This window comes from Macrobrachium nipponense, chromosome 39 (genome assembly GCF_015104395.2).
Source record: "Macrobrachium nipponense isolate FS-2020 chromosome 39, ASM1510439v2, whole genome shotgun sequence".
NCBI classification, from domain to species: domain Eukaryota; kingdom Metazoa; phylum Arthropoda; class Malacostraca; order Decapoda; family Palaemonidae; genus Macrobrachium; species Macrobrachium nipponense.
Genome location: NC_061099.1, coordinates 6,962,684 through 6,975,674, shown reverse-complemented (window position 1 = coordinate 6,975,674; position 12,991 = coordinate 6,962,684). Strand labels below are relative to the sequence as shown.

The 12,991-nt window shown below is 37.2% G+C and overlaps 2 protein-coding genes across 2 annotated transcripts in view; one reads left to right on the top strand and one right to left on the bottom strand.

Annotated features, from left to right (window-relative positions):
• LOC135210085 (low-density lipoprotein receptor-related protein 4-like) overlaps positions 1-12,991 on the bottom strand; it is a 471,815-nt gene that overhangs the window by 270,360 nt on the left and 188,464 nt on the right. The gene's annotated exons all lie outside the window — the stretch shown is intronic.
• The window catches only part of LOC135210494 (uncharacterized), a 14,621-nt gene continuing 4,963 nt past the window's right edge, over positions 3,334-12,991 (top strand). The window contains exons 1-9 of the mRNA XM_064243380.1: positions 3,334-3,403; positions 4,782-4,926; positions 6,495-6,587; positions 7,747-7,986; positions 8,344-8,457; positions 9,725-9,880; positions 10,512-10,625; positions 11,200-11,955; positions 12,272-12,376. Coding sequence (XP_064099450.1) covers positions 4,800-4,926; positions 6,495-6,587; positions 7,747-7,986; positions 8,344-8,457; positions 9,725-9,880; positions 10,512-10,625; positions 11,200-11,955; positions 12,272-12,376 — 1,705 coding nt within the window. The 5' untranslated portion in view covers positions 3,334-3,403; positions 4,782-4,799. The remainder of the gene's footprint in view (positions 3,404-4,781; positions 4,927-6,494; positions 6,588-7,746; positions 7,987-8,343; positions 8,458-9,724; positions 9,881-10,511; positions 10,626-11,199; positions 11,956-12,271; positions 12,377-12,991) is intronic.

Genomic DNA, 12,991 nt, shown 5'->3' with positions numbered 1-12,991 from the left:
CTGAAAATAACGTCGAAACAATCGTTAGGAGAGGGTGGAAATGAAGATGGCAGATGGATATATGAACGGAGGTATGGTAAAAAGGAATGAAAGCGGTGGTACCTAGGGGTCAAATTGGACACTGCAAAGATCCTTGATAATGCCTACAGTGCACAGCATGAGGTGCACTGACGGCACTATTCCTCCTACGGGGATGAAGCACTTATCAAATGTATTCATTTATACTTCAATACGATCAAAACAAGGAAGCTATTAGGCAACGGAACCAACATGAAAGACAATCGTCAATAAACAAAGTGGAGTCTCTGGGGGTTGCCATGCAGACGAGTCTACGCCAGGAAGAAACTGAGCAGCCATGGAGATGCTTTTGAAATTCGAACAATGCAGCGACAGAAGCAGAAAGCAGACTGTGGAAGAGACCAAAGAAAAGAGAATACTTTCTGACTTTTTTTTTCTTCTTCATCTTTTATTTGTGCGCGCACGACGGACAGACTTTCTTTATTTAATAATATGCGATTTCAAGCGGAGATCCGCTCTCTGGCCATCTTCACGCTCGCCAGGTTCGTCTGCGGAAATGATTCTGTTGCGAAATATGGACCGGGTTCTCCTTCATGATAGTCAACAGGTTGAAATGGTTTATATGTCACAGGGAATATGTGAAAAGACCAATTCGCTTAGGAACATTTGACCCCCGAGGGCTATAAGTAGATTCACATCAACCGTGCATCTGATGTTTTGGCCAGTCCCTTACGACGCTCCTGATTGGCTGTTGATAAGCCAATCACAGGGCTGGAAACTCTCTCAGGTCTCTCGAGAGAGTTCACATAGGCAGAATGTATATTCCATCTCTCCTGAGGGATACTTTTGAAAGATGTATCCCTCAGGAGAGGTGGAACATACATCCTGCCTATATGAACTCTCTCGAGAGACTGAGAGTTTCCAGCCCTGTGATTGGCTTATCAACAGCCAATCAGGAGCGTCGTATGGGACTGGCCTAGACATCAGATGCACGGTTGATGTGAATCTACTATAGTACTAAACACGGCGAAACAAGTGCTAGATGAATCACTATTTCGCTTTCAATGTTCCTAAGCAAATTGGTCATTTCACATATTCCCCGGGGATTTCGCGATATCCCTGGATTTCACATATTCCCTGGGGGTTTCGCAAAATTCCTGGATTTCACATATTCACTGGGGATTTGGCGAAATCAATGGTTTTCACGTATTCCCTGTGGATTTGGCGAAATCCCTGGATTTCATACATTCCCTGGGGATTTGGCAAAATACCTGGATTTCACATATTCCCTTGATTTCGCGAAATCCCTGGATTTCACATATTCCCTGTAACATAAATATCAATATACCCACATTTTAATACAGGTAAAAACAGCGACGATAGATTGGTCTGGAGTAACCATTTATCCTTTAGAAGGAAAAAGACATTAAAAATCTCTTAGCATCTTTATGAAAAATAGATATAATTCAGCAGTCAATTATTATCTACGTACATCACTAGAGATATTTGGATATTTACCGCACTGGCGACTTGTCTATGCATGTTACTCTTCTTGGAAAATAAATAAATGTATGTTTATTCTAAGAATCACATCGAGTACCCGAGAGCATAAAACTCAGATAAGTATAGAGCTAAGGAATGAAACGGAATATAGTGTTTAGGCCACAGACCAAACACTGGGACCTATGAGTAAGAATCACATCGAGAAGCATCCGAAAGCACTGAACTCAGATAACTATAGAATGAAACGGAATATAGTGTTTAAGCCACAGGCACTGGGACCTGTGAGGTCATTCAGCGCTGGCAAGAAAACTGAGAGTAGGTAGGTTTGAAAGGTGTAACAGGAGGAAAACCTCAAAGCAGTTGCACTATGAAATAAGGGTTATGAGAAGGCGGATAGTAAGTGGGAAGAAAGAGAATATGAATGGAGATGCAGTAAAAGGAACGAAAGGGTTTGGCCTCCCAAGATAGGTACAGAAATGCCTACGCTGAGTACGGCCGATTCGAATGTCTTTCCTTTATGTAAGAGGACTTAGATGGAGGGAGTGAAGAGGGCTTGGGAAGAAGCTTTTAGTGGAAGAAGATCGAGAGGGAGACAGAGAATCAGAGGAAGTAAAGTAAAGTAAAGTATAGGAAGAAATGGTGAGAAGAGGTTTGGTGGAGGATGATGCCTTTGATAGAAGGCAGTGGAGGAGGAGGAGAAGGCGCATCAGGCAACCGACCCCTTAATGTAGGGATAACGGTGGGAAAGAAGACGACGACTTAGATAACACTGCTAGTTTTATAGAGGATATCGCCTTAAATGTAATAAAAATAACCTAAATTTATAATGTTTAAGCTTAATCCTATACTCTACTAAATACTTCTTGTGTACCAGGTTTCATACAAATACATTTAATCTATCAAATGGTTTCCACGGAGCGTCTGTGCAGCTGGTGGTCATACATGACTCTCCGCATACCAGAATTTTCCAGGACGTTCCATGTTCCGCGCATGGGACTGGAACCATACGGTCCAGACTGAAGATTAAAGGAAGATGAAAGGAAAAAGAAAAAAGGAAAAAAAGAGAAGGAAGGAAAAAGCAAAAAGAATGGGTTCCAGTGGAAAAAGAAATGACAGACCAGTGAATTCCTTGATTTCTCGTGAATTTCAGTTCGTTTGCTGAACTGAATGAGCATCAAATTTACAGATTCTAGACAAGATGATTACACCACTGTGCATCCAAGTCTACGAGAATATAAATGCACCATTAAAAAGACAATTAAAAAAAAAAAACAGAAATCGTCACTTTTCACAACACGTCCTCATCACAAATCTATAAACAGCAGTGAATGTGACGCAGTGCCCAGATTAAATGTGAAAATGAAACGATTTCTGAATAAAAGAGAGAGAGAGAGAGAGAGAGAGAGAGACGAGAGATGAAGATGAGAGAGAGAGAGAGAGAGAGAGAATTAGGACAAATAATTAGAACAACTGATTAAAGAATGAGTGAAAAATCACAATTTGAAAAAAATGAAAATATTCCTTTTTCACAAAACACTACAAACAAAAATACACAAACAACACTGAACGTAACGCAATGGCCATGTTCAACGATAAAATTAACGATTTCTAAATAAGAAAAACAAAAGAATTAATTAGAACGAATAATTATATAAACAAAAAACAAAGATTCAGAGAATTCACCCATCGAGGCCGCATAATGACGATGTCACCCAATCCAGGCCATCTCTATTCTCTGTAGGTTCCTTTTGTTCTTGTGCTTGTAGCTTGTACAGAGGGTATATAAGGCTCATCCACGGTTACCCTCCCTGCACAAGCCACAGTCATCTGTCGGAGCCAAGGAGGGTCTCGCCCTCTAGTCTGTCTTGCAACGCCACGATTTGTAAGTAAATGGTAAACGTTATTGCTGTAGGTCTTAGCGGATTTCATCAATGAAAGTGTGCAAGCACGAACTAGATCAAGCTCATTCACAATTGTATGCCGTAAAGTCCACAGAGGGCATTTCTTATAATACTTCCAGAAGAGCTGCAGGCCTCGAAGAAGCTCAAACACGCAGCGGTAAACATGACGGAGTGGCCTGGCGTTTTAGTGTCCCAGTATAACCTAGGGAGTTGACCATTTAAAGACATAAACGCAATTAAATGTTCGCTTATATGTCTGGCAGTACATCACACAAAGACACTAATGACTCAACGCGAGACCAATGGACCACTGTAACAGAAATGGTTACCATAATGAAGCAATATTATCCATAACTACTTAACAAGTAATATGATTTGGTCAGTGCAAATTACGAAGGGTTCATTTACCATTTGCCATTGTGAGAACTTAATTGTTAGTTATATTAAATTTTTATGGACTATAGTAACAATAGAGATAGTTGGGATGCACACCCATTTTCTATTCCTGGTGCCATCACTGCAATTTTGTCTGGAGCGATTCTTTAAATTTTTTGACTCAGGAGTGCCAGAAAGAAATAAAAAGTGAAAATAATCATAAAGATTAAACGGAAATGTGTACCTGCATCTACCTTCAACAGTGATGAAGATTACTAGACAACCAACGCTAAGTTAAAGATCAAGCTTAAAATCTAGGAGCATCGTCCAAAATAGCACACGTAAACAAGCTGCGCCAAAGCACTTAACTTAAACAAATAAAAGTAGATATAAGTAGGTCAGCAGTGAGGGAAATATCAGTGACACCTAAGGAAATCAATTCAAACGTAATAGCTTACAAGAAAGGAGAAGAGGTACTTTTTGAGTGAAAAAAAAGGGGGTGGAATGACTTAGAATCTGCTTTCACTAGTTTCCAGTGATTAGCTGACAGAATCGCAGGCAATTTAGGATACTTAGCAGATATAGTCTGTGGTATATTCAACAAAAAATATTCTCAAGATTCATTGTACACTCCGAAAAGTTAAGTATATCTTAGTTTAACCAGACCACTGAGGTATTTAACAGCTCCCCTAAGCTTATTGTGGGATACGAATCACAGTACATCGCGAAATTGTACACTCCGAAAAAAAACGTATAAAAAAGAAAAAGATATATCAGGAAGCAATTATAATTCACGAGCACTTAAAGTGACCTATCTAATGAAATAATTAATATCTGAAATGTTTTAAAGGCAAATGGACGAACCATAAAAGCTATTCAACTTTATTTATGAGAAATCAGAGATTTTATGTCAACATATGACCATTAACGTCACAAATATCGACACATACTAAAGTTTCTACCGTTTCCGACCTGTCCAAACAGTTTCCGCGACTTAGCGAGATGAGGCTACGGATTTCGACTCTTGCGCTGACAGCGGCGACTTTGGCGATCTTCGCCGTCGGCCGAGCGAACGCCAAGCCGACGGAGATGCAGGGCGCGATGCCCCCTGAGATGCGGGAAATGCTTGGTAAGTTCGGTTCAAGTTTAGTTCGAGTTTTACGCTCCAGATAAACTCGCCTAATTCCACGACTAAAAAAAATATTTCGGTTTATAAGGATCAGGTACTGAAATATAAGTTGATAGTTAGAGTCGATGTTCTGAGGTTTTCTTCTTGGACATTAGATTTCAGTCAATTTGATACAATTCATTGATTCTTTGCTGAAATTACTTATCTAGTTTCATTGCTGGAGTTACTTGCTCATAGCTTCTTTGCAGAAGTTACTTATTTATAGATTCATTGGTGAAGTTACTTAATCATAGTTTCTTTGCTGAAGTTACTTGCTAATTGATTCTTTGCTGAAGTTACGTATAGTTTCATTTCTGTACTTAATTGCTCATAGCTTCTTTGCTGAAGTTACTTATTCATAGCTTCTTTGCTGAAATTACTTATAGTTTCATTGCTGAAGTTACTTATTCATAGTTTCTTTGCTGAAGTTACTTATTGTTTCATTGTTGAAGTTACTTACAGTTTCATTGCTGAAGTTACTTACTCATAGTTTCTTTGCTGAAGTTACTTACTCATAGTTTCTTTGCTGAAGTTACTTATAGTTTCATTGCTGAAGTTACTTACTCATAGTTTCTTTGCTGAAATTACTTATAGTTTCATTGCTGAAGTTACTTGCAGTTTCATTGCTGAAGTTACTTACTCATAGTTTCTTTGCTGAAGTTACTTACTCATAGTTTCTTTGCTGAAGTTACTTATTCACAGTTTCTTTGCTGAAGTTACTTATTCATAGTTTCTTTGCTGAAGTTACTTATTCATAGTTTCTTTGCTGAAGTTACTTATTCATAGTTTCTTTGCTGAAGTTACTTATTCATAGTTTCTTTGCTGAAGTTACTTATTCATAGTTCCCTTGCTGAAGTTACTTATGGTTTCATTGGTGAATTTACCTACAGTTTCCTTGCTGAAGTTACTTGCCTATAGTTTCATTACTAAAGATACTTATTCATAGCTTAATTGCTGAAGTTAATTGCTCGTAATTTCTTTGCTCCAAAATTGTTCACAATCTTCGCGTAATGAATACGACATGAACCAGATTACTATCTGTGAATTAAAATGTTGCAAAAATTATTTACCTAAAATGAAATGTTAACAATCAGCAAGAATCAACTTTCACTGTATCAAATCTATTCAACTTCTGCTACATAGAAAATAATATTCACCTTCCACTAAGTAAAAATGATTTGTCTTCCATTAAATAAAAACTACCCAACTTCTACTAGATTAAATCTATCCAACTTCCACTAAATAAAAACTATCCAACTTCCACCAAATAAAAGCTATCCATCTTTCACTAAATAAAAGTTATTCAACTTCCATTCAATAAAAACTTCACCTTCCACTAAATAAAAACTTTCACTAAATAGTAATTATTCATCTTCGACTTAATCAAAAACTATCCAACTTCCACTAAAGTTATACTGCTCATCTTCCACTAAATAATACTTATCCAATTTCCACTAAATAGAAACTATTCATCTTCCACGAAATCAAAACTAAACGTTCACTGAATAAAAAGTTATTTACTTCTCCAGTTCAGCAAATATGTGCTTCGAAGAACACCCCCGACTGCTCAAACAAAACAAAAGAATGTTTGGCCCTGATGGACTCGATGCCTAAAGGTGGAGGTAAGGTTCTACACTTGTTCTTAAGTGTGCATATATGTATATGTGTATATATATGTATATATATATATAATATATATATATATTATATATATATATATATATATATATACACATATATATATATATATATATATATATATATGTATATATATATATATATACATATATATATAATATATATATATATATATATATATATATATATACACCCGCACGTGACTTCATTATATAAGTGAATACCACAAGAAAATGATAGGCATAAATCAGTACCGAACGCTTTCGTCTTTATTGAGGCATTATCGATCATTCTCCTGTGGTATTTGCTTACATATATATATATATATATATATATATATATATATATATATATATATATATATATATACAAATATGTATACAATTAACTTCACATTCAACCGCGGAAAGTTTATTCGAGATTCATATTGGACAACCACTTTCTATAATTTACAGTATTAAACCTTTGATCTAAGATATTTTCATTAAATTCTTTATGTATTATTAAATACTAAGCATGAGTTCACACATATACATAAATATGTGTAAAAAGTATACCATACATGCATACATTATATATTATATATATCTATCTATCTATCTATCTATATATCGGAGGGCGACATGGATATTGAAGGACATTTGTAGCTTAATGCTTATATATATATAATCTATATATATATATATATATATCATATATATATATATATATATATGTATATAAAGCATTAAGCTACAAATGTCCTTCAATATCCATTTCGCCCTACCTCGGAAATAATATATTTTCGCATAATTTTTTAGTTGATAATAAGTTCTTCGTCTTGTGGGATCAAACTAGCGGTTAGACAAGAATAGTCGTGTGGTTCAAGGCGTCACTGCCGTCCTGAGCTCTTGTCTGTTCGCTGGTTCGATCCCACGAGACGGCGAACTTATTGTCGACTAAAAAATTTCCCTTGGAACAACATGTAGGAAAACATTACTTCCGAGGTAGAGCGAATTGGATATTAAAGAGCATTTGTAGCTAAATACTTGTATTTGAATCGCGGTAATGTGAGAAAATACAGTCTAATATATATATATATATATATATATATATATATATATATATATATATATATATTAATTCGACAAACTCTCCCAACAGCTCCTCCTACATGCCCCGGGCTCAGCACAGGCGAATGTCTAAACAAGATGATGGAATGCTCCAATATAATCAGTGGTGGGAAAGGTGGTCCACCACCAGGGTCCACACACCCCCCGGGACCACACGAAATGGGCCACCCTCCTGACCACGGCTCACATGTGGGAAGCCAACCAGGTCACGGGTCACATGGAAACAGCGGACATATGATGGGAGGAGCGAAGGAGACAATGCAACAGCAAGGTAAGGTTACGGTTTTCTTGTCCTTCTCTGCTACTAAGTATTCCATTTTTATTTCATCATTCTTCATCAGTAAAAATATCTATTTTTTCCTTTTTAATATTCTGTAAAAGAAAGCAACAGAGATGGATATTTGTCTGTCCGTCCTCCCCAAGATCTTTAAAAAACTACTGAGGCTACAGGGCTGCAAATTGGTATGTTGATCATCCACCCCGCAATCATCAAACATACCTAATTGCAGCCCTCTAGCCTCAATAGTTTTGATTTTATTTACGATTAAAGTTAGCCATGATCGTGCCTCTGGCACCGCAACAGCACAGGCCACCACGGCCCTGATTTTGTACTCGTTTTCTTTGGCAGCCGCGCACATGTGTTCATACAGCAAAGAACCAATGTGCAGAGACGAAGTGATGGCCTGTCTGATGTTTGCAGAAAAGGTGACCGGAGGAGCAGCAATGACGTCTAAGCCTCACCGTAAGTACTACACTAACTACTCTGCCTTGTTAAAATAGCGACAATTGTTCTGAATACCCAAACGCATTATGGAGTTTGAGAGGCTGAAGGCTAAACAAATATTTATAAGTGTTCATTACCATCAAATTTCAAACAAATAAATATTCACGAACGTTCATTACCATCAAATTTCAAATATAAATAAATATTCATGAAAGTTCATTACCATCAAATTTCAAACATTAGGTTTTTTTATTTATACAATATGCCTTCAGCAGCATTATCAAAAATTACCTCCTCACTTATTCTAATACCACTTCAGTCACTGAAAGTAAACAATGAAATATATGTAAACAAAGATATAAAAAACCAAAAATGGAAGAAAATATATTTTAAGAAGGAATCATACAAAAGTAATAAATTTTATGTAGGGCAAAGACTCATTCATGCCCTCTTGCATAAGAATGAAAGTATTACTTAATAGCCTGAAAAACTGTATATTACTGAATACACTGAACTGGGAGCATCGGAGTAATCCCTAGTCATCCAGTTATTGGCCAAGTACAAATAAATAAATAAACAAATAAATAAATAAATAAATAAATAAATAAATAAATAAATAAATAAATAAATAAATAAATAAATAAATAAATAAATTTTAAAAAAATATCTCTTCGACTGCCAAGACCCCAACCCTCACAAAAAAAATATTGGACAAAATTTACTGGAGTGCCCTCATGGACTCACGAGGACAGTTAAAAAATAAATAAATAAATAAAATAAAAAACATAAATAAAAAATAAATGTCGGAAAAGATGAAGAAGGAATACTGCCTGCCATTATTAGTACTCCTCAGATAACGAACTTCGATCAACTTTTCAGAATGAAATAAAAAAAAAAATACAAGATAAAAATCATAACCAGGGGAATAATTGTTTCTGGACACACATTTCTAGTGTAATTTTACAGACTACAGTAATTGTGAAAAGTCTGAATCTGTTATCCAAAATCGATGATGTTTTTAGATTTCAATATCTGTCTAGAACTCTGGATACTGCCGAAATTATTGGCCAGTTGACTTTTGAAGTTATCTACCCTTAAAAGAGCCAGAAATATGCAGGATATCGCATTAATTGTCAACTAAAAGATGCAGGCTATTAAGGAGATCTCATTTATGGACACTTGAAATAAAGCTTACCAGACTAGTCAGTGGCCTGGCGCAGAGCTCATATTCTTACTAAGGCAACAGAGTACAAATAGTTATTACCAATTCCTGTTTTATTTACAGCCAGCATGTGCGTGGAGATGAAGATCCCTGATTGCGAAACCAAGATGAAGGAGTGTGACGCCAAAATACAGGCACTGGTTAACATGATGGGTTCCTCAGAGTCCGGAGATGAAGAAGAGACCTCGGAAGAGATGCCAATCACACCTGAGCAGACAGGTAATTTATTCGCCATAAGCCGCTGATATATATATATATATATATATATATATATATATATATATATATATATATAATCTTTAAATGAAAATACTACTTAACTGGATTTTATTCCAGTCAGTGCTTCACGAATCCATGACTGATTAGTGATGATAGACAAAGTTTGAATTCTTCCTTGCTTTTGTCTCAAGTCACATCAACACCCATATTTCTTTTTTCAATCCTTTTTCCGCTTACTCGGGAAGTAAGCCTACAAACTACTTTGTTGCTGCTGTTGTTGTTCTTGTTGGGGGGATAGGAGAGCCCTTTGGAAGAGCCTAAAAAGTTCAGAAAAAAGCGTTAAGCGTTGAGTTAAAGATACAGGAATTTTAGGGTGGGATATTTATGATTCATTCATTAAAATGTAAATGTAAAACATAAATAATGTGCATGTTAAACAATGCAGAACAACTATTTCTATAATGAAATATAACGTTTTTATTTTAATTTCGTCCGTGAAATAGCGCGCTAGTTGACCGTAGAGTTTAACACACAACCCACCCACCCACCCACCTCGAGTAGGCTTTTCACTTTCATTCTTTCTGACTCACACCTGACGAAAGGCTCAAGTATTGTCAATCATGACTTTCAGCCATGATTATGTGCTCAGTCAGCCAGGAAGCAGAATGTCTGGAGAAAGCGAAGAATTGCCTCATCTTGTCCAACAACATGGTCCACTCCATGAACGTGTCTGCAAATCCTGACCGTAAGGACCTGGAAGTCTTTATTTTCTATTTATTGTCTATATTTTAATTCACCTTCATTAATCAGTTTTCAAATCTATTGTGATGATTTTACGATGAAATAAATTATTTATATTTTCACTGATCACAATGCTTGCTTCATCTTGTCTACTGGTGGTCAAAATTGAACCTAAAACAATTCACCTGATATTTTAATAATTTAGACAAATGTTAATTTATTCATTCGCTAATATGTTCATTTTTTTCATCTTCTCTAATAACTGATCTCTTCTTTCTGTATTCCCTATTACTTTCTGTTACTTCTTTCGAATGAACACTGTATTCTTTGGAAGACTGAATTTCAAGTCAAGGTCCCTTTGGTGGGCTTGTTCCACATGAACAGAGTTCATCTCCTGAATAATAATAATAATAATAATAATAATAATAATAATAATAATAATAATAATAATAATAATAATAATAATAATGCTAAATTCATACCTCTAGAGATGTGAATACTTGATTCATACCTCTACTGATCATCATACCTGATCACTATCTTCCTGATAACTATGCTAATTTCCTTCATCACATCAGCCAAAATCTGTGGCGGCGCCGACATGGCCGAGTGCATGACCAAAATGAAGAATTGCAACGAATTCATGGGAGGCCTCACCAAGCAAATGGATGCCCTGCACGTCGACGACATGTCAGGAGAAGAAGAGGAGGAGATGGACGAGAAGGGTCAGGTCACGCCTCCAGCGAAGCCCAAGGAAGGAAAACCCAGAGGAGAGAGAGACGCACCGGGCGACCAATGGACGCCCCCCGGTCAAAGAAGGGGAAACAAAATTGCCAATGGGTCAGCGGGAGGGCCGCCAGGTAGGCAAGGTAGGCAAGGAGGAGGAGGAGGAGGAGGAGGAGTAGGAGGAGGAAGAGGAGTAGGAGGGGGGAAAAGAAAAGGAGGAGGGAAACCATCAAGAGACGGAAGCCATGACGACGTTCCCGGCCACGTCGAGTCTCAGGAGGCAGACGACGAATATCCGGACACCTCCTCAGATTTGGACACCACCGGGAGGAGGAAGAAACGCAACACCCACGAGCCAGAAGGGGAAGAAGAAGAAGACGACGACGATGGCGATGAGGACTACGAACACGAAACTCCCAGACGACCACCTACGGCCAACTTGGACTCCTTCGTTCGGCAAGTGGACCACATGTTGAGGCAGATCGACGAGATGTTGGCCCATTTCTCGGCCATGATGGGAGTCATGGAGACAGTGATGGACGGGAAGACCCAAGTCATGGACATGAGGCCTGGGGTACTGACTTGGAAAGAGAAGGCAATGTACCTCGGTAAGTATTCAACGTTTACGTCCCTTGTTGTCCATAGGAATGCTCCAATAAATATTTAATAATAGGACGCTATGGTCCCTCATTGCTTGCATTTTTTAATACGTTATATAACAGAAGAATATAGGCCTCTTTCCCATGTATTTTTTCATATCATCCATAAGTATGCTGCTATAAATATGTAAGAGCAGAACAATACGGCCCGCCCCCACTCCTTTGCAATTTGTAATGCTTTTTATATAACAGAAGAATATGGTCCCCCTTCCTCTGATCTTTTTTTTTCTTAATTTATTAACTTTCTCACAACTTTACCTTGCAGCTAAGTACACCTGCAAACACCAGAACATCACGGACTGCGCCTTCTTGACTGAAGAATGCGCAGTATGGCTGGCTCCCTCGCCCAATCTACCAGTTATGAAGGGCAGTAAGTCGGAAACAATACGTTCTCATTTGTATATGAATACTTGTGTAGGTGTCTGTCCTAACCGATTCACTGTCGGTTACAATTTTGCCATTAGCATAAAACGATCTGAGAATGAGGCGTAAAGCTATTGTGAAAATAATGAGAGTCAGCAAAGAAATCACTTTCAGGGGAGGATGCAAAATTTAAGACTGCTGACGTGAGGTTGCAATAAAATTATATTTTACTAGTACCTGATGACTACAAGAACCGAGAGCTGGAATTCAATTTGTAGAGTGGCAAATCAACACATACGGGAATGTAACACGATTAGAAACTATGCCATCTAATTCTCTCTGTATCAGCTTGACAACGAGGACTCTTCCACATAATTACCTTGAGAGGACTGTGTCGTTTAAACTGAACCATACTCCAACACCTAGAAGGACTAAAATAATAATAATAATAATAATAATAATAATAATAATAATAATAATAATAATAATAAAATAATAGGGTCATATAAGGAGGGCGGACACCACACCAAAAAGCAGTCCACCTCAGCCTCTCAGCCTAGAGGATGTCTGGCAGCTCCAGACGAAAGCTCGCTTCAAGATACACACACACACACACACAGAG